The sequence below is a fragment of the Chaetura pelagica genome, unplaced genomic scaffold, assembly GCF_000747805.2.
Source record: "Chaetura pelagica isolate M959 unplaced genomic scaffold, ChaPel_1.0 scaffold108, whole genome shotgun sequence".
In the NCBI taxonomy this organism is placed as follows: domain Eukaryota; kingdom Metazoa; phylum Chordata; class Aves; order Apodiformes; family Apodidae; genus Chaetura; species Chaetura pelagica.
Window position 1 is genome coordinate 1,871,049 of NW_009970718.1, and position 25,586 is coordinate 1,896,634.

At 36.4% G+C, this 25,586-nt stretch overlaps 1 protein-coding gene across 1 annotated transcript in view; it reads left to right on the plus strand.

The window, feature by feature from the left end:
* Nucleotides 1-25,586, plus strand: part of CNTN1 (contactin 1) — a gene marked incomplete at its 5' end in the record, with an annotated part of 73,393 nt that overhangs the window by 24,125 nt on the left and 23,682 nt on the right. The window contains 6 exon segments of the mRNA XM_010006296.1: nt 6,456-6,576; nt 9,437-9,595; nt 12,783-12,932; nt 16,447-16,517; nt 20,308-20,542; nt 24,091-24,194. Coding sequence (XP_010004598.1) covers nt 6,456-6,576; nt 9,437-9,595; nt 12,783-12,932; nt 16,447-16,517; nt 20,308-20,542; nt 24,091-24,194 — 840 coding nt within the window.

Sequence of the window (25,586 nt, forward strand, 5' to 3'; positions counted from 1 at the left end):
ACGCTACAGGCTTGGGGAAGAGCAGCTGGAAAGCTGCCCAGCAGAAAAGGACATGGGTGTGCTGGTTGACAACTAGATTAGTGTGAGCCAGCAATGTGCCCTGGTGGCCAAGAAGGCCAATAGCATCCTGGCTTGTATCAGGAACAGCATGGCCAGCAGGAGTAGGGAGGCGAACGTGTCCCTGTACTTGGCACTAGTGAGGCTGCATCTCAAGTACTGTGGTCAGGTCTGGGCCCTCGCGTTAAAAAAGAACATTGAGGTGCTGGAGTGTGTCCGGGGAAGAGCTACCAGGCTGGTAAAGGGTCTAAAGAACAAGTTATGCAAGGAGTCGCTGAGGGAACTGGGGATTTTAGTCTGCAGAAAAGGAGGCTGAGGGGAGCCCTCATTGCCTTCTACAACTACCTGAAAAAGGTTATAGGGAGATGAGTGTTCCTCTTCTCCCAAGTAGATAACAATAGGACCAGAGGAAGTGGCCTGAAGTTGTGGCAGCGGAGGTTTAGATTGGATATTAGGAAGAATTTCTGTACTGAAAGAGTGGTCAGATACTGGAACAGCCTGGCCAGGTTGGTGGTTGAGCCACCATCCCTGGAGGTATTCAAGAAACATGTAGATGTGGCACTTCAGGGTGTGCTCTAGTGGCCAAGGTTGTGGGTTTTTTTTGTGGGTGTTTTTGGTGGGGTAATGTTTTTTTGGGTTGTGTTTGTATTCATGTTTTTTGGGGTTGTTTTTTTTTTTTTTTTGATTGGTGGTTGGACTTGGTAATCTCAGAGGTCCTTTCCAACCATCATGATTCTGTGATCTGCTGAAAGTTTCACATATTAAAATCTGCACTACAGATGTCTAAAATAGGTGTGATGAATTCTAGATTGGAGGCAGCATTTGCCAAAAAGGAAAACTGTCCAAAACTAATGGTTTTGTAAATCACAAATAAAAAGCTGGACTATAAAAATCCAATTAGAGGAGTATAGCTTAATACCTGCTTAGTTTTTGTTAATTATTATAATTTGCAGTTCCTTGGCTGGACATGGTAGACAAAGATGTTCTACTACATGCTCCTAATTAAAAAAATTACTGAGTAGACACTTAGTTTTCTTGTGTAAGTCCTTCCCTGCTCATTCCACAGTTTTCTGCAGCAAAAAAAAAATGTGCAAATATTTTAATTTAATTTTTTCTTCCTCACATTCCCTGGTAATCTTCCTTGCAGCATGGGAAGTCCAGCTACAGCTATGTGACAGGAAATGAATGAGAAGTTCAGGAGAAGAAATGAAGAACTGGAAAAAATGTTTAGATAAAAAAGCTGACTTACACACTGATGAGGAAGAAGAAGCTCTATATGGATTGAGAAGGAGATGTGTCTGGATTGGAACAAAACCTGAGAGACCAAGTTGGAGAGAGTTCATTGAGTAGAGTTGGTTGAGGGGGCAGGTGACTGTTCATGAACAACATGGCATGACCAACCAGATCAACTGTGCTGCTTTTTGATGATTTTTTTTTTTTTCTGAAAAAGAGCCCCAGGACTCTGTGAAAGCACTCTCTTCAACACACTGCTTTCTGTGCCTTGATGTATTAGGGAGACGCTTTAAACATGAGTGGTTTGGTGGTAAAATTTTGGCTTGGTTTGGGGTAAAATTTAGAGGCAAGGGCCTAATAGTAATGTAGAGAGCATGGAATGAGATGGATGGAGTCAGTGGTTAAGTTCAAGGAGAAGGAAAGCAGAAGGCAGCACCCTCATAGTGCTGAGGGTGAAGCCAACAAGCAGTTAGCTCTGAGAGAAGCCTTTGAGAAAACCTATTATTAATCCACAGTGCTGTTTCCAGCATGAAGAAATGTAGTCTATTTAGAGGACCAAGATATGCCAACTTCTGTGCTAGATTTAAAAAATACACTGCAAAATCAGTTGACTGTAATCCTACATGCTTTTGAGGCTTCACAAACAAACAAAATCCACATACCATCCCTCATAAGGTAGCAGGAGCTGAGAAAACCAGGTGTGATCACTACTCGGAGAAATGTGGTTTGCATTATATTGTGTATATATTGTGCAGCATATTGTGAATTTTTGTTATCAGCCATAAAGCTGTGAGCACTGAATACAAGTGAACAAGTACCTAGGGTTTTTCTGCAAGACATATTACCACAGGGATGCTGGTACAAAGCATGCTATCCACAAGCATTCTCAGCAGTATGCTGAATGGGAACAATAATATATTTTTTGGAAGTATTTCCCTGTCCACATTTCAGGGGTAAAATTAGCACTGTACATCCTCTACATATAAATATAGTTCACTGAAGGAAAAGATTCTTCAGTGGGAACAACTCTGTCATCATTATCCTGCTGGTTTTTTTATTTGCCCTTAACTTTCTTGCCAGCTGTGGCTTATTAAAAAAAAAAAGAAAAAAAAAGTAAAAAAAAAAAAAAGTGAGATAAGCCATCCTGTGAAAAGGATTGAGACAACAGAGTTACACTGTTGTTGTTTTCCCCCTGTCATCTCTGATCTCAATATTAGGAAAAGAAGTATGATCACATTTACATTCACCAACAGCTGTTGGTTTATCTGTTCTAATTTTATCTACCACATAGCCAATCCGCTACTGACAGGAAGAAAATAATTCACATGAACTCATTTAGGGTTACTAATTTTAGGTACAGGTAACAGAAAAAGGTGTTTTAAATAACTGTTAGATTTGGGAAAGCTGATCTTATCACTAAGAAACCCAACTCTTCCACATTGCTTCTTATCAATTCTCTTATCATCTTACCTCCACTCTGTATTGAACACCTCTGAAGCTCAGAGGTCTCATTTTCAAACCTGAACTAAAAAAAAAAATAAAATATATATTTTTTTAAAACGGTCTGTTAAGAGCCTGTGTCTACTTACCAGGGTCTTCTATATCTTTCAAGTGAGTTTATTGTGCTTTTTTTTTAATTACAAAGGGCTTGTTAGCTTCGTACTAACGTGCTTCTTTATTGTCTTTAATGTCCCAAGAGAAGTGGTTACTACTTCCAGTCAACAGACTAGGTTCCTGCAAATTATGTATGATCACACAGGGGCACATTCTGATGGCTTTTAGTAATTTAGTGCACTGGAGAAGGTGTTAGGCAAAAGAGAACAGTGAATCTCAAAAACAGGTCATACGATGCTATTTTTGGCATCATTATTAAAGCAAAAATGTAGGGCTGATATGATGAAAGGCTTTTGCTTAAAACAGGGTAAATAACTGAGTGGTGAACCACAGATACCCTTGGAACTTCCCTGAGTACTGATATCACAATTTCCAGTCTCTGATTCATTTTTTTTCTGAGTTAAGGAAGGCATTTTTCAACACAGCCAAGCTGAGGTTTTTGAATTAAAACATACAGTGCATTCATATCTAATTTGTGGACAGAATCTGCTTATGCCTTTACTCTTTATGTGCTTTGTAAGCTCTTCTTTTACCACCAAGAACTTAGGCTTCTTCTGAGGTATGGAAAGCTTCTTCACCAACTACATAAAACCTTGGTCCAGAAGAGCTTCTGAACCAACAAGATACAATGCCATATATATGGGTTGTTGACTTTTAAATTATGTTGCATTTCCTTGTCTGTTTTTCATCTTTTAGATTTAAAGACCAAGTTGCCGTAAGGGAAAGTAATGTTAGAGCAAGTACATGGGCACATCATTAATCAGTATAATAAAGTATTCTAATAAAAGTGCTAACTTAGGTATTAATGAGTGCTAAGACTATTACAAATAGTAAATTACTTATGTTTATTTGCAGATTAAAATGCAAGCAATGATCAGAGATTCACAGGCAGGATGGTTCTTTCTAGGATGACATTTAATGCTAATAAACTACAGTTTTATACACAGCACTAGGATCAAGAATGTTTTATCTCTTTTATTAAGAACAAAAACAAGAACAAACAAAAAAAACCCCAGACAACCCAGCAACTGAAAACTCCACGAGTCTGAACTTCTGCAGCATCTTTGTTGTAATTTTTTGAGGGCAGAGCAGGTAGCCATCCCCTCTGCTCCCACAGAAGTACTGACACTCCCACTTCTTTTTCTTCCTGAAAGCTGTAGACATGGTTGCTTAGTCGTCTGTAGACAAAAAAAGGCTTACATGTGGTTAGTCAGCCAGGCAGCCAATGTTAATTTATGCAGTAATCCCTACAGATTTTCCAAGGATGCTGTCCTCGAACACAGCCATAATGAAGTTCTCATGAATAAATTGGGGGAGGCACCTGCACAGAAATGCCACTGTGCCAGACTCACCTCATCTCTGTATCCTACAAGAACTTTGGCAAATTATATTAAAAGCTTTGTCATATTAGTCTTGAGTGAAACATGAGTGTGTGTGTGTATGTATATGCAGTGTGAATATATGTGTCAATATATATGTCTTAAGGTGGACATAGTTTAATAATAAGTAAAAGATAAATAGTCAGAAATATATCAAGAATATTTGATCGTTCAGTGATCCAGCTAATGTTTGATCATTGCTAATGCTATTTGTGTTGCCCAAAAATTGAAAAGGAACCTGCATTTCTCCACCTGGCAATCAGCTGAAGTATTGCTAGGCAAAATTAAGCAGTTTTTCCTAAGTGTGCTTGATTCTCCTTTCATCCAATCAACAGTTTACCTCAGTAATTTCTTGAATGTTGGAATTCTTTTGTTGGATCAAAATTTATGTTAACAGATTTCAGTTTGTGCTGAAATTTTATGCGAGACAAATTTGAAGTTGGCATCCAAAGTCCTCACTGGAGTTTGGAAAGGAAAAGAATAGTTTTATCTGGCTATTTTAACCTCTCCTAAATATAGACTCTGAACTGGCGTTCTAGTTTCAGAACATTTGGAAAAGATTTAACCTTTTTTCCCCTTCCTTTTCAATTGGGAAATATAAACTGGATGACATGACTATTTCATTTCTTCAGAATGTCTACATTCAGAGACACGAATGACAGCCCAAAATATTTAAGATTGTGTTGAAAATCTTTGCTGTTCCCTACAACTTTACATGATCATAACACTAGTTCCTACATCTAAATATTTTGCAATTTGGTTTCAATGTACCATTTTACATCTGAATCCCTTTGCTCCTGCCTGTGAAAGTTTCAGGATTGCAGTGAGTTATCTCAGTGTTTGTGTTGTTTGTTGTTTTTTTTTTTAAAAAAAACAACACACAACAAAAATAGATTAAATTTCTGAACAATCTGGAGTGAGTTAGGGAGTCTGAAAGTTACCTTTTCAGTATAGTGTGGAATAAATCCATCTGTTAAACTTTTGTAACATCTTGGCTTCCATGAAAACAATCAGATATATTTCAGTGACAACATTTGGGGTTCTCCTGAAATACCTTTAAGACTAACACATCTATAGCCCTGTTTTTTAGCCTAGTAATCTTTTTTTATGAAATAAAGGATATGCAAGATAGATAAGCAAAATATTTAAAGTGTGTTATTTTTAAATGTCTTTCTGAATGCCTTAACAGAAAATGTGCTCTCCAACAGGAATACTTGTGGTGTATATAGTGGTCTGACTTCTACTCCTTGTTTTGCAGATGCACATCTAAAGTTACTCAGTGGGTTAATAGAAGTGTCATAGGACAAAAATACTTTATTCAGTTTGTCTATCTGTACAATCTCAGGTAGCAGCAACTGGCGGACCTTATAGCCATCTGAAAGCATAGCTATATATTTTCACAGTAGTGTGGCATCGGTGAAGAGTGTTGAGGAGTGATTAGGGTGTGTGGTGATGATGATGATGATGATGATGATGATGAGGGTATGTGCCTTGTTGAATGGTGAATTCCTTCCCTCGTTATGGTCACTGTCATTGTCCTGTCCATTCCCAACACCACTGTGCAGAAGAGGGGCTGGCCTTTCCCTAAGGAGCTGTGACACATTAAACTTTGAAACTTTGAACATTAGTTTATCTGCAGTAGCTGCATTTTGGTATCTCTTTGGTGCACCTTTATTTAATCTGTGATTATAGCCTCTGCAAAAAAAAAATGCATTTGTACTGCTTTTTGCTTGTAAAGAAAGTGCCAAAGAGTATCTTACTCATGTAGGACTTCATGACATGTTACCATACAAACATGCATACAAAAGCAAGTAATGTGCAGAAGAATCATCCGACTGCTCGTTACGGCAAAATGACTGACTAAATTTAATGTTCACATTAGGGCTTCAAACATAAAAAAGTGATACTGGCTTGTGAAAAAATATTTACTTCTTTAAGACATCTGGTTTTTTTCAAGCCCAGTAAAGAGCAGCAGCTCCTCAGGAAACAGGACACTTTCAACAACTTTCATATGAATCAGATGTATCTTTGAGGGTGATCCATGCTCAAAGAAAGCATTTGATTTTTGGAAATAACAATCAGTGTATATTAGTTGGGAGGGATATGCAGATAAGTATCACATAGGTCTACAGAGATGTTTCCTGCCTTCACCAAGTGCTGTTTTTGTAACAGATTAAATCCAACGGGGAGCTGCTGATTAAAAACGTCCAGCTGCGGCATGCGGGGAGGTACATGTGCACCGCTCAGACCATCGTTGACAACTCCTCAGCTTCGGCTGACCTGGTGGTAAGAGGTAAGGTTCTGCAGGTCACACAGAGATGTGGCTGTTTCTCAACTAGGTAAGCAGAGTGGTTTAGGTTGTTTAGAGTATTTTATTTCTCAACAAGAAATGACAGAAATCAAAATGATAAGTGTATGAGCATGTAAAGTTCTTAAAGTCTACTCAGGGCACTGAGTCTACAGATGTCTAACTGAGCATGTTTTTCCCTGAAAAGGAATTAAGTTTTTCTTATTACGGGAATTTTCCTTATGTTTAAGTAATTTTTAGATACTTTAATTCAGCCTTCATTATTAAAAATAGATTTAAGATATAATTTTGATGTATCTACTGTATAAAAGTTTCAAGAAGCCACTTCTATTTTCTCATAAAGCTTTATAGATTAAATTCTTATGCACAGTACTAGACCTACATTAAAATGATTCCTAGTTTTCAAAATGCAGACATCAGGACATTTGGAATTAAGGTTATCGCTCCATTGTTAACTGATTCATGCCTATCAAGTGTTACTGAGCTCTAAAAATACTGTACTTGATCATATGGTAGGTATCCTACAAGATCTGTTAGAATGCATGGTTTCAATAATGTGAGTTAATTCACGTCATTTGAGCATTTTACTCTGCTTTATGCCTCCAGGTATAACATGTTCGGAAGTGCTAATGCTCTGTCATGCTGACAATTCAAAGCAGACAGAACTTGTACTTGGGGCCACATTCTGTTATGTTTTGCCCCATGTTCCAGTTATACTATAGAGTTCTATAACACCTGGAGTACAGCATGTGCCTTGAATCTGAATTTTTGTCATCTGAGGATGTTGTGGTTTTGAATATTTCTGTATTTAATTTTCACTGGGTATTAACAGCTATTGAAATGTCATTATTTTTGCATGATATGTCAAAGCAAGAATGGTAAGTCGTGAAACTGCAGAATACATCTTCAAAGAAGGGGAGAGACTGTTCATGTGTCTTTGTATTGTGTAAGGAATTCCTGTTAAAGAGAGAAAAGGTGCCTTATCAAGCTTCCGATTATCCTTCCAACCTAGTAATTATAATTAGAATCGTTGCTCTGAGTTTACATTGTGGAAGAAATTAACATTTGTTTTATGCTCAACATTCAGGTTTTAATACAATTAACACAGTTCTGCTTAGTGATGAGTAATTCACACTACCACTTTTGTCAGTGGAAGACTGCATCTTACAGGGACAAGGTTGAATATCTGATGAAAAATGACAAAAGGGACATTACAGTTTCACTGCATTGGTAGGAAACAGCAAAGCATGAAAACATCAAACTAGTTTAAGAGCATAAAGGGTATCCACCATTCATGCGAGCATAGGAAGATATTTTGTCTGTCCACAAAAAAATATGCAATATATGATAGTATATTGGTTTGATTTAGTTAATTTTGCTCAGATTTATAAGGAAAGTAAAAGACCTCAAGAGCTAAAGATACATTTTGGAACACTTTGTGTTTAGATTTGGTGTGGAAATCTTCCATTCTTTATGTTGAATTGTTTTTGTTTTTGTTTTCTATGGTCTCTCTGTAAGTACTGCAGTAAGTTACTTCCTTTTGGATTTTTTTTTAATATGCTCTGGACGTTGTTCAATCAGATTGTTGGATAATTACCTGAATTATTTTGGTATGTTCTTATCTCTGAATGTGGAATCAGAATATCCTTCTCAATAGTTCTAATGCATTGTCTCTTTACACAATAGTTAATATATGTCATCTGAAAAGACTGATCTGAAAAAATCTGTAGGCCAAGTTTGTAAGAGGATTCTAAACTTTGGGTTACTGAATTGTAAGTTGCAGGTTTTTTAACACAACTTACTGAACATTCTGGTGTCTTTTACAGATGAAGATTCCTATACTCACATTTGTGTGCACCTGCATCACTCTCTTCTTAGCTTTCTACTCTTATAAAAAATGTCTTGTGCCTCTTGATCTGTACATTTTTGTCTCTCTTCAGGGGACAGCGTCACAGCACTGCAACATTAAAAAAATTAACCATTCAAAGTAGATGTGTGGGAGTAGTAGCAATTAAAAGTAAATTTTTAATATTTAAAAAATGCATTTTGGTAAATGGAAGCATTCACTTCAGCAGTTCGTCTGGTATTAATGTTTTCCCTTTAACAACTTGGTGCTTCTCTTCCTTGGTGGTGTCTGTGAGGTTATTCTGGTGCACAGAATTTGTTTGACTTCACCCATATAGTTTGCAAGACTGCTTTTAGTTCAGTGGGTATAGTAGATTCCACATTTTGGCATAGAATTTCAAATTCTTTTTTGAGAAAGCTTTTGTTGAACTGTAGAGAAACATTGCCTTGTTCTGCTTTCACTCAAGTTGTATTGTGTGTAGGAAGTTTGAAGCTGATGCTGAGTTTATCACATTTGGGTAATATAAAGGCCAAGAGAAATATGAAGACATCTATAGAAATGTCTTTCAATGTATGATTTTTCTCCAATATAAGTTACAAGACACAAACTGCAGTCCAGGCCAATAGAGGACAAGCGGAAGTGTAGATTAAAGATGGGCTACCAATAAGGTCATAATTGGGTGGAATTTAGAAAGAAGAATTTTGTGTATTTTTTCTGAATCTGAGTTCACTGTTGTTTGAACACAAGAGCAGCAATAGTCTCAAAGTATCATTTTTCACTTAAGAAAATCTCAATATTGCTACTAAGGCAGGAGTCAAGGAAGTTTTGTTTGATAGCTGTTAGATGCACAAGCGCTTACCCTCTGAATCACTCTGTAGAGTATTAAAATGTATGGGTTTTGATCTGGTCTTAAGTAAAAAATGAGATTCCAAAGCCTTGTATCTGATAAATACAAGTAGGAAAGTTAGTGAACTTTTATTTTCTGTTTTGTTTTCTCAGGTCCTCCAGGCCCTCCTGGAGGTATAAGAGTAGAAGATGTTAGAGACACTGCTGTAGCACTTACCTGGAGTCGTGGAACAGACAATCACAGCCCCATTTCTAAATACACTATCCAGTCAAAAACCTTTCTATCTGAAGAGTGGAAAGATGCCAAAACGGGTAAGAGTAATGCCAGAAGTAATGAAGTCAATAGGTTTAAAAGCATTTGGTTGTTAGAAATCAAACTTGGCTGATCAGAAAATAGTCACAATGAAAGGAAACCAGGGATGCTATTAATGTCTTCTACAGGTCTTGGGAGTAGGTGCAGTCCTGTCAATGTGTTTGTTCCCAGCATTTGGACAGCCTGAAGTGAGTTGGCTATCAAGAAATACAGAAAAGAACCGGGCAGAGATTTTACCTTGGGTTTGCCTCTTGTTGCTGGAAACATTCTGCATCAACTGCTAGAATTATAAAAATATATTTATAGGGTAATTTGAATGCCAGATTGGTCTTCATTTCTATAGTTGCTTAGAATTGTCTGCTTAAACTTGCACTAAAACTGGCACAGCAAGGGGAAAATAGCTAAAATTATCCTTCTAACCACTGGATGTCATCATTGTGCCACATAATTGCAGTAGAGGAGGCACCTACCTGGACACAGGGCATGCCAATGTATATTTCCTTGCAAGATTTAAGATAAACGCATGAATTATGAACACAGTTTTTAAACTGCTAGTATCTTTGAATGTTTTATGAAGGGCAGCATTGCCACAGCTATACAAAATTGTCTTTTCAACGTGATTCGTTATGCCCCCATAAGAAATGATAACTTAAGTGCTTTTCTGTGAAAGTAGGGAATCACTTACCATTTCTAAATACTAAGAATATTAATCGTTTCAGTCATTCTTTTTCTTTTAAGCGGTCCTTTGAAATTACAGAGATAGATTAAATAGACTGATATATTGACCTGAAAATGTTACATTTTTAGAATAAAAAGTTAAAAATACTAGACCAACTGCCTTATATTTTCTGAAATATGTAGGTCTATTGTATATATTACATCCAACAACCTGCACTAATATATGACTTATGGTAAAGTAACTTGGAAAATAAAATTTGAAGATTTCCCGTTCCCTTTCTATCTCTTATATATTGTTTAATAGTTTCTGTAGGATAGTTTTCTTTGAACTTAAAAAAAATAATTAACATAGAAATTAGCACTGTTCAAATAACTAATTATTTGCTTCAGGAATAGTATATGCAGGAGGGAGGATCCTTTTAGACCCACCTCTGCTTTTTTCAGCAGACTTTGTATTTTATTTCCTACTCATGTTTGTTTTTTTTTTTCTTTTTTAATTAAAAAAATATTTTGAAAGAAATTAGGTTATAGGAAAATATGGAAGAATTTCTAAACAGCAGGTGCCAGCTCTGATGCTGCTTTCTTTTTTGAGCTGCATGTTGCTGGAACTAGAAGCATGTATGTAGGATACACAAATGTTGGATTCAGATCTTTACTCTATCTCATTCACAGCAGACTCTTGAACCCATCTTTCTTACTTCTCAGGAAGATTCCCTGCTTGCACTGCTATAGGTGTGATGGGATGCACTTCTCTGCATCTCTGAACTTCTTCTGCTTCACAGAATTAATGAGATAGTCATTGAGACATGCAGTCAGACTTTGGGTCTTATCCTATAGCATGTTGAGTGGGATTCATGTCTTGAGTGGGACAGGGAGGAACCCAGCTTGTTGAATTCCTCTTTTAAGAAGCAATAGCAGGAAAGCTATAAATTACTCGTTTCTGAAAAGTTGAAATTAATTATTCCAGTGTTTTCAAAATCATTGCTTTTTCACTCAAACCACACCTGAGTAATTTTGATTAATAGATTATTATATTAAAAAATAGGTAAAATCACATAGTTACCATCATTGGCACCACTTCAAGCTTTTACTTTCATTTGAAAGAAGCATGATGAACCATCCAAATTGATCTCTCATCAGTACTTAGGCTATCATTTAATGCTGCTGATTTTCAATGTGTGGAACAAAAAAAATATATTTTGGCCTGGCACTTCAGAAATATTGTTATTCTTGCTACTATCATTAGACCCAAATGCAATCATTCATCTCCGGTTGCATAATATGGATTGTGTTTAATGAAGGAAGTGTATTCTGCTTCATAATATGAAAGATGTATGAATGCGTTATGTAATGTTGTTTACATTTATGTTGCTTCTTCCAGTTAAAGGGATAAGAATCTCATTGTGTTGGGTATTCATAATTATTCTGGAAATTTCTGGCACAGTAAGATTAAATTAAGAGTTTGAGAGTAGCCCAGGAAAAGGAATGCTGAATTTATATCATAGCTTGAATGCCATAGGAGGTTTGCAATGGCTCTATTGAATGGACAGAAAAATGCTTTGAGATGGGTGATGAGGGAGGGTGGTGTGCAAGATGAAATAAAATGGAAATATTTTTTCTTTCTCCTTCAGGAACTCATTTTGTAATGAAAAATTTAATGATCATTAAGTAGAGGAAAGTTGTGTCACCATCGAGTGCCTACACTGCTGTGCCTGGGGGGGGGGTGGTGGTTTGCTGCCATTTCATTTGTATTTTCATTCTTCATCAGCTGTTTTTCCAGTGCAGAGAAACCTCTTTCTCTTCTCCCTCTGAACCCAAGACTTCAACTTGATAAACAATTCTTAGCCCATGCAGTAAATGAAAATCCTGTCTTTCTGTAACTTCAGACAGCTATGGAGACAACCCCAGTTTTAGAATTACACATTTTGTTTATGTTAAAGAAACTCACCCCTATGACAGTAAGTCTTTTCACAGGAATTACAAGAGCGCTTACCCTTGTGGGATCAGACCTAGATACCAAGTTGTAACTTGCTCACTAGTAAGGTGCACCAAAATATGACCACATTTTATAAACCATTCTTTATCAATTGATCAAATCCTACATTTGCACAGACCTAACCCTTGCCTATATAATGGATTTTTATGTTACTGTCTTTGCATTCCAGATTTTTAATTGAATTTGTCTGTAGGTAAAAGTAAATTCTACAATTACAATATGTAATTAGTCAGGATACCTCATAACTACATGTACTTCTTTTGCTAGTTCACACCCAGTTAAAACTTACAAGTCTATAAGCATTTATCCAAGAGTGTGTCATAGTTTCCAAAGTCCCAGTCACTGCCATGAATACTTCTTGTAAAATGTGATATTCCCAACATACAACATCAAGTTTTCTTCAGTTGCCTATGTGTGGTTACAAAATAGTTGTAGTTTTGCCAAAATCAACTGCTGTTTGCTGACCTTATTGTAAAAATGCTGTTTTCTAAGCAATTTTTTGTGTTTTTTAGAACCATCAGATATTGAAGGAAATATGGAATCTGCTACAGTGATTGATTTAATTCCATGGATGGAATATGAATTCCGGATAATAGCAACAAACACCTTGGGGACAGGAGAACCTAGTATGCCATCACAGAGAATAAGAACTGAAGGCGCTCGTACGTAAACAAAAAATGGCAATTTTTAAAAATGTTATTGTAGTCTTCACATTTTTATTAATACATTTTATAATTTCAGGTTTGTTGGGGGTTTTTTGTTTGAAAAAAAGCACTTTATAAGATGCAAATCTAGAGAATATGTTTTCAGCCACACACTACTACAGATTTTAGTAAACAAACACTGGATTATCCAGATGCAATGGCATCAAAGCAGACAGGAGTGAAACATGAAGCTGCAAACAGCAATTTTGCCTCCATTGCTGAAACAGAATTATGCTGTATCTTTCAGAGATCCCCCACTGCATCTGTCAGTCAGTGTGTGGATGCATGTACATACTTGGGACCAGGGTACAGAACTTAGGGCAAAGCATGCATGTGTTTAACAAGTTTAATGTACTAAAGAACACATGACAGAAACTGAGTTATAATGCTGTTTTTCCGTCGTTGAAGGTTTGGTCTTCTGTCTTCTTATTCCACGTCAAAGATGTGACATTATCTGACACACCAGAAGCCCTTATCAGTTTTATTGCTCAGAGTTAAAATCTCAGAGCGTATTTGAGGAAATCCTAAAGGCTCAGGCAGATCCTTTTTAAAATTAATTCTCCAGAATGAATTCTCCAAAATGAGGAATTACATGTTATTATTCAAGATAATACACTCTGGTTTGAGTGTACAAAGGAGATAACAGCAGTGGTCTAAGGAAGTAATGTATCACTGCAGAAAGACTGTATCCAACAAAGCCTCTGCACCAGTATATCCTCTTTATATATCCTTAAAACATATTAGCACCCATGTGCAAGGTAAGTATATTTACAGTTGTCCCACAGCTTGAGATTTGAAGCTAAAAATGCAAAACCAAAGTGTAAAAAATAATTTTTGCAATTACACCTCCTAGGTAATTGCTTTGGTTAGATAGCATTTTCAAAATAAAATGTATTTGCATTGCAAATCTGGAAACATGTATTACAAAAGACCCACATTTGGTCCAATAAAAACTTGGTTGCTTAGGGAGAAAGGAAGTACAGATTGATTAAATTAATCTGGACAGGGAAGGAAAAGCCACAGAACTTCAATACTAAAGTAAAAGGAAATTGCTGCCTATAAAATTGACTATTAGCATCATATGTTTTATGACTGAACAGCTGTATTTGAAGACCCTGGAATTCTACACATGTGAGAAATCTACACATGCGTCTTGGAGTGCCTAGTAAACAATAGACATTTTGGAAATGTCAGAAAAGAGACAGAGAGGAGATGATGCTCACAGGAGGAATATTGGTAGTGTCCTGCAGTTTGCAGTGTGCCCCATTCACCTTTTTTTGTTGTAGCCACCAAAAAAATGGCATGTCCTCCAGTTTTGTAGCAGGATGCGATGCTTCTGCAACAGCTCGTTGGTTTAGACTGTTCTCTGATTTCCCCACCACAACACCACTGTCATCTCTGGCACACTGTGAGACATTTTTAGTGAAACAAAGCAAAATGCTAATGTAGTCTTCCAAGGCATCAATCAGCACTTCTTGCCATGCCAAAATAAATCAGTAACAGTTTGTAGATGAACTTCTGTGCCCAAGTGAATTTTCTGCCAGAAGCTGGAATTTGTTATGAGCAGCAGCAATAGGAACTGGGTTGCACTGCCAGCTTCCAGGGTGCTACAGAACCAGTACTGTGTGTGCATTTTAATGTAAATCTGAAGAAAGTACATATTTTATTGCACAAACAACCCATATTCACACATTGTAGTTAAACATTTGTTCTGTGTTCAACCGCAACAAACAGTGCTGCATCTTTCTTGTACTGTATGAGGGACAAATAATGTCTGTTGAATGTTAGTGTGCTTTTCTGTTCTGAAGTCTCTCTTCTTGTAGATAGCTGTCTTTTCAGTAACATATTTATTAGCTTGCTAAGAATGTGTGCTATGATTTTTCTTTTTAATGAAATCTGATTGCTTCATCAATAACTCATTTCACAGTGATTTCTTGAAATTCCATGGATCAAAGTCTGTGTTAATATATTTCAGTTTCTGGATGCATTAGGGTAATTGTCTAAGTATAGCTGTCTGAAATAGTAGCCTGGTCTTAATGGAGAGAGAAACATGCGTTTAATGGTTGAGAGAGTGATGGAGATTATCTTTAAAAGGGTGATTTGTAAGACATTAAATGATCTTTTCTCTAGCAGTCCATGTATCTTTGTTGGCTGTTTAAGCATTCTAACAGACTTTTGCTTCTAACTTATCACTAAAGTTATATGCTTATAATAGATAGTGTGACTACTGTGTACTTCAGTAATAACAATGTTGAGTATTAAGTTCAAGCTTCTTCTTGCATCATTATGATATGTATGTTTAGTCTTGTTCTCCCCTAGTTTGCTTTCTGGAAGGCCAGAAATAAATAACACAAACCATCCACTGAGTGCTAATTTAAATTTTGAATTTATTGTTACATATTTTAATCCTTTCTGAAAGTATGAATTCTTCTCAGCTTTATGTTTCTCCTCAGCTGACCTTCAGAGAAGGCCTCAGTAAACATCGTACTTAAATACTGGGAGAGCACTTAGGAACAATCCCTTACTATCTTGTGACATTCACCGATTAGTGGAGAACGTGTCTGGTCATATAATTATTTTTAACACAGAGAATATATCATGTAGATAGGGCATGTAGCTAATGGATCTGGGGCATATTTAATGCACTATAGGTCGGCCATTGTTTCCCAAGTTTTCAGTCATACTTTGTGTGTCCTCAGTACTGAGTGACAGCAAATAAATATATAAACACCACACAGGATAGCAGTAGAATCATCACATTCAGTGCAAAGAGTCTTACATAAATGAGAATGCATGAATGATTTGTAATAGAGTCCTTGAGAGTATCCTGCTTTACCACTCAGCTGTGCACTAATGACAGATCAACAGATTTTATTTCTTTTACACAGAATATCAGTATAAAATGCAATTAGGAAATCACTAAGTGCTATGCCAGCTTTGCTTCAGAACATCTGCCCTTCCTGAGCACACCAATGTGTTCCACTAATCTAGAATAGGATCAGGATGCCAGTGCTTCAAAGATATATCCATGAGTTTAGCATTATACATTGTGAGTAAATCCATTGAAGTAGATGGAACAATCACAGTCTGTAAAGTTAAATACTCAAGTCCTCGGTGCTTGAGCCTTTCGCATGCTAATGTCTGAGGAAGCACAAGAACAATACACAGTGCTTTTCTTAAGACCTGTGATGAGTGTTCCATAAATATTCAATTAAATAATTGTAGAGAATAAGCTCAGAAGGAAGAATGATTGATTGCTAGCTAGGGTAAGAACTGGCATGTTTCCCGCAGCAGTAGCTATACATTAGTCTTGGCAAGGCCACAGTCTCTCTCAGCTATTACAAGCTATCATTATTTTCATTGTGTGCCACGTGTGCTCATGGGCCCTGCTGGTAAAAAGAAAAGTAAATAACAATATTTTTACTGACTGCATACTTTGTAGTAATTTTTCTTGTCTCTTATATTTTTCTAGCTCCGAATGTAGCTCCTTCTGATGTTGGAGGGGGGGGTGGAAGCAATCGAGAGCTGACAATAACATGGATGGTAGGTATTGCACTGAGATGGCACAAAACCTGTACTTCCTTCTGTCTGATCTCTCTTCTCCTAAAACCTATGAAAGGTTTGTCACTGGCACCTGTGAAAGAAGGATTTTTACACAGTATATAGGTTTTCAGACTTTTCTGATAAAAATACCTAAGAAGGAAAGAGGATGATGATATTTTAGATGTTTATGTACTGGCCATTTGTAAAATATTATCTAAAGTATTCTCTAATTATGTTTCAAGGAGATTGAAACATACTGACTCTGATAATGCATTGATGTAACTGCATTTGAAGATTGTGCATATTGTGTCTTTCTTTCAAGCTTTTTTAAAGTTACAATCTGAACAGTATGCAGCCTGTCAGTAACTCAAGTTTTAAGGAGATTCTTGTATATTGACATTTTATACATTTGATTTTATGCTAATGTGATTTATAACAATGTTGCCTAATGCGACAATTTAGCTATTCATTGATATCCACATACTGATTATATTCTTTACCTCAAAGCCATTAATTTCTCTTTAATGATTATGTTGAAGCAGAATAAAGAAAGAGAAAAATGTCAGAGATACCATATTGATCACAAAAATAAAGGAATTAAAAGCTCAGAAAATTACAGTGTTATCAAAAAAGCTTTTCAGTAACTGAAGTATTTTGAAAATTTCATCTCTCATATAATGTAGGTATTCAGTCAGTAATATTTTGTCTTTAAGAAGAAAAGTCTTCTATATATAGCTATACCTATAAATGCTGTCTTCATTCTTGTATTGAAGCAATGGTTTTTAAAATTTACCAATACAGTGGGGAAAAAAAATGCTTCTGAAAACAGGGAAGAAGGGAAGAGAGACAAGAAGATAGGAAGAAAGCAAAAAAGGAAGCAAAACCCAGAATAAGAGAGGAAAAAGATTTACAAGCAAAGTTGTTGTGCAGACACAAGTTGCATGGAAGAGAGATAAAAGTCTTCTGAAGGGTATTTGGGAAAGCTAGGGAGGAGAAATAAAACAAAAAAAGCCTATCTTATTCACATCAGAACTTGTCACTTTCCAGCAAAAGCAGGGTTACAGAAGCATTACCTCTGGCAAAGGAAGATGATTAAATGCTATGCTTGAAAAAATTACCAACTTTATCTTTCTATTGACCTCTCTGTTCATCTTCTCAAGGGTGTGAGGCACATAAGGCACCTTACACCACTTGTGTCTTTTGGGGTATAGTTTGTTTCAGCGTATCAGCTTTACCACTATGAAGAGGTTTTTTTCTTGTGGAAAGTAATATAAAGATGACATAATTCCAACAGCAACTTCTTCATTGTTGTATAGGGATTCTCCTTGTGAATGTACAAACTTAAATCCATATGCTATTTCCTTCTTCTTGTACTTAAGGTTTATCATACCTCCTTGGAAAAGTTCTCAAGAATGACACAAAAACAGCCATATGATTGTGCTAACACCTTTGGGCTTCCTGTTTTGGTTTGGTTTTTTAAAAATATTTAGTTCAAAATATTTATTTACTGTTCCATGTGCTTTACCAATGAACTTACCTAAAGAAAAAATTTATGTTTCTAAGAAAGAACAATTCACACTTCTGTTAAAATATATTAGAAAGGTTATTTCTTAGTTCCACTAACTATAGATTAAGAAGTAGATGTATCCTATTTTGTTTTTTTTTTATTTGGTTCTTTGTTTATTTTTGAGGAGCAAAAGTTACACAGGAACACATGCAATGGACAGTCACACAAGACCTAGATTATTTTATTGTTCCTTCATAAGTGCTGTCTTATAAAAACCTGATCAAACCACAGAGCTACTTCTTGCACTGCACGTAAAGACCAATACTCTTAGTGTTTTCAATACAGTGAAAACTTGTTTGTGACCAAATTAAGAAAAGAAAATGATAAGCAGGAGAGTAGTGACTAGTGCAAGATCTGATGTAAAATATCATTTCAGTCTTTCTTGAATACCCAAGTAGATTTATATTCCAATTATTTTTCTTAGCTAATGTCATGCTTTTTACATTTCTTATGTAATAAGTAGCCCATTTAGTCAGACAAATTAAGCATAGATTCAAATATTTACTTCCTAAGAATATTCCTCTAATATGTCTAGCAAGTGTTTTTTGAGTAGAGACATTCATTTACAGAGCCTGTCTGAGAGACAACAACTTATCTATCTGTAAGTCTAAGATAAAGGTATATATTGATTTCCTCAAATGTGCTGACATCTACATAAGCTACTCAAAATAGTCCTTAATTAAGAAGAGAAGAACAAAATGTATGGCACGTTTCCATGTTGGTGCCAACCCCCTTTCAGCTTTTGATATGATTCATAAACCCAGGTTGAATGAGACAGCCAGAGATGCAATCAAAGCTCTTCTAAGTCTTGTTTTGAAAGAAAAGCTGGGAAAGAGAGCTAGGAGCTTCATGCCCATTCTTTCTTATTTTTCCCCATTTGTCTTTCCCTCTTCTGTTTTGTTCTTCAAAGTTCTTAGTAGATACTACAAAGTATTCAGCCATTTATACCTACTTATTATGTGTATATGTTGGAGGGCAAGCTACTTTCAACATTTTATTTTAAACCTTCAGAATATAATTTTTAAGTGCCAGTCCTGGCTTTCTAAAGTTTGCTCTGTCTGAAACCCATTCTGAGACTAGGGCTGCATCCAGGCTTCTTACTTTGGCATATGAGATAGGATTCGGGTTTATTTTAAGCAGCTACATACAAAGATGGATTCAGAAAATGAGCTATCAATGGTGACCTTGTACATTAAATCATCTGCTTTTTTAATTGCAGGGTTGCCTGTGAATCTAAACTTAGGTACGTGAAGGTACATTAGCTGTTCTGGGAAACTAGGTGTCCAATTTTCAACTTAGCTCCAGTCAGACTTGTGGTAGAAAACAAGCTAAGACCAGAGTTATGCCTCACCTGATGGGTACACTCAGAGCACACCTGATACACAAAAAAATTAAGCACATATAATAGACTATCCAGAATTTGATTTTTTTCATAGCTGATTTGTACTTAAAGTCTTTGCCTGGTGGCTTGTGGTTAGCATCACAACTAGAGACAAAATCTCCTTTTTGGCATGAGGGATTTCTTGAACTTTATCTGTTGGCCGTCATCTTAATTACCAATTATACTTAAGTTGTTCATATGTTCTCAGAAGTCATGTTGTAGGTAGATGGTTATCTTCCCACTGTCTAAGGCTTCAATATAATTCAGTTTTGACATATATCAGCATTTCACCTGTGTTCCCCAGAAAAGCCAAAGAAGTTAGGGATTTAGAGACCTGCAGTCAGCTGCGTCAGTCATTCTCTTCCGCAACATGGATTCATGGTTAGAGTGCCCACCCAGGAAGGAAGAGACATGCATTTCAGGAGATTGTCTATACATACCTCATGTTCTAGAAGGGTGCCCTAACCCTAGTCATGGTGTACTGAGGCCACTTTCCATTTTTTGATTGAACTGAGGCACTGTTCTGCTAGGGATATTGTTAAGTATGGAGAAAAAAGAACAGCAAGCAAGAGGCAATCTACTGGTTACTGAGCTCTGCAGATGGCAAATGCTGTTGGATTCTGAGTCTTATTCCAGCAGCTGGCTTTTGTTTGCATAATGAAGACAGTGTATTTTTAAAGGATATGGGAGCAAACCATAGAAGCAAACCAGAAGAGAATGGAAAGTTAGTTCAGTGTTTTTACAGTGTGCATATCAATGCTTTCTGTATTATGTGTATTTCATAAGTGATCCATTTTTTTAGTTGGCTATAAAAAGTAATGTTTTATCTTTTACCTCTTTAGCCTTTGTCAAGAGAATACCACTATGGCAATAACTTTGGTTATATAGTGGCTTTCAAACCATTTGGTGAGAAAGAATGGAGAAGAGTTACAGTTACTAATCCTGAAATTGGCCGGTATGTCCACAAGGATGAATCAATGCCGCCTTCAACCCAGTACCAAGTAAAAGTGAAAGCTTTTAACAACAAAGGGGATGGACCATTCAGTCTCACTGCTGTCATTTATTCAGCACAAGATGGTGAGTAAAGGTTCCAGACACATTTTACACGAATCATAGCATCATAGAATTATTTTGGTTGGAAAAGCCTTTTAAGATCAACTCAAACCATTAACCTTACTCTACCGAGTCCAGTGCTAAACCGTGTTCCTAAGGACCACATCTGCATGTCTTTTAAATACCTCCAGGGATGATGATTCAACCACCTACCCTGAGTAGCCTGTTCCAGTGTTTGATAACCCTTTCAGTGAAGAAGTTTCTTCTAATTTTCAACCTAAACCTCCTCTGGTGCAACCTGAGGTGCAACCATTTCCTCTCATCCTTTCACTTGTTACTAGGGAGAAGAGACCGATCCCCACCTCACTACAACCTCATTTCAGGTAGTTGTAAGGCACCAGATTAGCACTGCCAACATCAGTAGAGAGAACCAGGTCCTTGACACTGATTAATATAACAACGCATACCTTCAGCAAGGAGGGTGTATTTTGCTCACACTTGCAGTTGTTCTGAATAAACTTCAGACCCTGCATTCTGTGTGATGCACAACACTTGGTTGTACTTACTGTCAGTAAGTAATAGAGAAGCATTCAAGATTCTTCACACAGCTTTTTAAAAGATTTTTTACATTTTTTTTTAAGTCTGAACTTCATATTGGTCACCTAGAACATTTGCATAATTATCCAGCAATGTCTCGGTGATCTTAACACACATATTTGACATATGTGCTATTTATTTTTTTTTTTCTCAACAGACCACACTAAAGCCTATTATTCTAGTAGATTAAGTGTCAGAATTTAGCCCAAAATTGTGAAGGAATAATAGTTTAGCTCTATCGAGTTCTATTTCCAGCATGTTTGCAGTCTACTGTAAATTATCCCTGTCATGTACTTGATTCTGTTTTGGATGTTAGAGCTATCAAGTGAATAATTTAATGAAAATTTATTTGACGATTCATTGAAATCATTTTCCTAATTCTTTCTGGATTTATTTCACATGCTGTGGTCTTCAGGATTGAAGTTTAAGTGACATTTCCAAACTTAGCAAGAGAAAGCACTTGAAGAAAGTTTACCTTAAATAGGAAGAAATATATACAATGTTCTAATTGCAGTGTAATCACTCAAGCCTGTTTTATAAAAATGTGGCTTACTAATTTCTGCCAGAAACTTAGAGAATTGCTCATATTTTTCTTTCCATAGAGCAAAATATCCTTCACAAAGTCAGCAGATCCAACCCAAAGAGCCAAAAGAAGAGATATGATAACAAGGCCACATCACACACTTCTGACTCTGTTCTTGACTCTGTGTACTTTCTGGGAGATTTATGTTCATGATTCCCATCAGCACTAATGGGAACTTTGCACACAAATAGCCCACACACAGAGAAAAGATAAAATAGTCCTTTTGGTTTTTGGTGATAAATCAGGATTCAAGCTAGCAACACTTAGCTATCTGAAGAGGTTAATAATAATCCTTTTTCTCAGAAAAGTGTACTTTAGGATATCATCTTCAAGAATTGCTGCAGCAGCAGAAGGGTTGTTTTTACAATTGTATAAATGTGTTAGTAAACAGCTATGGTGTAATAAAACCGTATCTACCAAATAACATTTTGGTATCCATCCTTTCTCAAAGACATTATCCACAGCTGACCGATAAGCTCCCATGTGTTTATGTGAGGATTACACTAACTGTGTCAGGGATGGAAGTGGGTTTGTGGCGCTTGTACAAAGTGATCTCAGTACCTTGCAGTGTGCTTACTGGCTTCCAGCCTTAACCTTGTATAGTTACACTATACAAGATAATTGGGTGATGATTCCTGTCTTTTCAGTGAAGAGAACATTTTGTGAAGCCCATGTGATTGCTTCTTTTATTGGTAGAATTACTGAAAAAGAAGGCTAGAGAAAAGCTGCTGATATCATCGTTCATGCTTAGGACAGACTGCAAAATATTTACAGAATATAAATGCCAAATAGGGACATAAATTATTTGGAACTCATAAACAAGCATAAGCAAATGAAGTATTGTTTATAGTATTGTATCAGCAAAACCCCTTGCAGTTGGAACTTTTCAATATGAAACATTTTGGCAAATTCTTTAATTGATACAATAGAGAGGAGTCTGACAGTGATTTGAGAATAGATTAGATGATCGCTTCTGTTCCACTTGTACTTCCATTCCTCAGGAAGTGGTATTACTGCTTTCAGACAATACAACTTCTCAAAGGTTTTAATGAGATTTTAAAGCAATATGGCCACACAGTATTCCATGTGGATATCTAGAAATATACATACATAGATAAATATAATTGCACCATTTCCAGTAAGTTGTGCATTTTGTGATAAATCTATGTGTGTCTAGTTATAACTGTGGGCATCTTTATCCACTTTAGTGATTGGAGAATTTCTGTGTTCCCACATGTTTTAAGCCAAGTTCCATATCTGACAACTTCTAGTCATACCTGCCATTGCTAGTAGTGAGTAATGATTGCTAGTAATGAGTGCACAGGCCTCTTGCTTATCTAAATTCCTGTCATTGTGAAAACAATTTTGCAACAATGCATCATTTTTTAATTATACATTTGCATTATTAACAGCCATTGAAAGACAATTACAAAAGGTAACTTTGCATATAAGATTATTTTGTTACCTGGGATACTTTTCATGAGAGATGTAACTGGGTTTTTTTCATAACAGTGGCTGTTTTGATGCATAGTTGACTGGATGCCCAGCTGGAAGATTAAGTATGTGAAAGCTTTCCTCAGTTCATGCTGCCATGCCTGTCTGTTGCAACTTGTTTCAAAAGATTTGTGACAGAGAACTGTTCTTAGCTTGGAAAACTTTCTCTTCTATAGACATTGCTAAGTTTACGCCTTTTTACATTCCTTATGTCACTTAAAATGCAAGTAGCAGTGAAATTAACAGCTTTTTATAGTGAAATTAGAACTTACTATTCTAAGACCTGAATAAAAGCATATACATTATAATGGTCTGTATTCTGCATTGGCTGCTGTCCAGATCTAAGAACACAAACAAAACCAGCTGTGTGATGTATGCCTGACAGAAGGGTGCTCTTGAATTATTTCACACCCATGTTCAACTTTTTATGTGCCACTGACCAGCCCTGTATCTAATATATGATCTCATTAAAAAGTTTGTATTGTCATTACTAAGTGACTTACACATGAATATTTGTGTTTTAACTACCTTAAAAAATCTGATGTGTATAATCTGTGAGCTGCTGTCCAATTTAGTAAAAGACCACCAGATGCTTCATTCTGTTTGTCAAAGCCTGTTCTTAATTTACACAAATTTCAGCATGAAATCTGTTGAAGCATAAAAATACATAGTTTGAGCCAAGTAATAAGATCATTGCTTTGTTTTTATAGTCATTTCCCATCCAGTTCATCCATGACTGAATTTGAAGTTCACTCAAAACCAGATTAAAGACTAACACACTTGGCTTCCTAATATGGATAAAATAATACAAAATATTGAAGTGAGAAGGGCCCCTGTAAGTGAGTGTAACAATATCACTACATGACATTGGATATTTAACATGTGTTTCATCTTCCAGCTCCGACTGAAATACCTACGGATGTGAGCGTAAAAGTTTTGTCATCTTCTGAAATGTCTGTTTCTTGGCACCATGTTTCTGATAAATCAGTGGAAGGATATCAGGTGAGTGTAGAGGTAGCACTGTATGTTTTCTCATTAATTTGATTTCAGGAATTAAATGCAAGAATAACTCCTACTCTAATGTTCTCTCTCTTAAGTATTCACTTCTCTTTAGTTCTTGTTTGCTGTACAGATTCCACATTCCAAGAAACAGATTCTTTTTGGTGCTATGTACTTCATTACTGAAACCTATTAACAAATCTATGTGCTTACTATTTGATTGGAAAAAGGCATCATTACTTAATAAAATAATCTTTGTCTATATTATGTAATTGAATGCCTATCTCTACCTTCTCAAAACATATTGAAATTAAGTCTTGGGTGTCATTGTCAACGCAGACATGAAAATGTAACTAACTCATGTCCCATTTAAATTATCATCAGAGATTAATACAATTCACCCACAAATTCTATAGGAAGTGGAACTAGGTGACAAATGCCCAGAATCCAGTGTAACTGAGACAGTGCTGTTGTGTAAGACAACAATCTTTTGTTCAAGGTTTCTATTCTTCACATGAAAAAGAGCTTCAAGCTATGTTCCTCTGGTCCAAAACTACTGGTAAAAGTTGTTCTTGGCCTTGTACAAAGATGACAACTGCCACAGGGTGGGTGCAACCAAAAATGGCCACATAATAATCCAGGAAAGAAATCTTAACATTGTTCACACAGTGGATGCTGATGAACTCTGCAGCATACAGCCAGCTTACTTTGGCAGTGCTCCAAAATATGGATTTGGGCCTTAGTTTGTTGGTGACTTGCTTTGTGATTTAAGTTGTCAGCAGCTTGATAGTTGCCTCTTTTCCAAAATGACAAATTTGGAGCAGCCTCATAAAATGTAATTTCACAACTGCAATCCATTAATAAGTTTTCTCTTGATTAGTAGTACTTGTTTCCGTATTTCCTATATTTCTGTTTCTGTCTCCAAGAGATTTATGTAATACTTTTGGGATACTGTAATAAGATCATAGCAAAGATCTCAATAGGATCTAGCATCATGTCCCCTATAAAGCTTGATTCTGTGCAGTACACACATGAAGTTTTAAAACTACAAGCAGAGGACACTGAGGTTCAAATTTAAGCCACTGGCATCAATGGTAACTCCTAATTTACTAAAGCAGCCCACTGGTTTTGTGTTTCATAGGGATTATGCTAGTACAACAGGATGGACAAATTCATGGTTGTAACTGAGCTGGGTGGAGTGCCCAACTCTGTAAGCCCCAGGCAGCCATGCAGGAGTCTTGCACTCCCAAGCTGGACATTCTGTGCAGAAACTGGGCATGAAACCTGCACATCCACTTTCAGCTGTCTTTTTAAATTTTACTTTATTTTACATAAAGGCATCTGAGTGGCTGTCAGGAGACATAATGGGGAGAAGGGAGGGGAGAGGATTCAGCA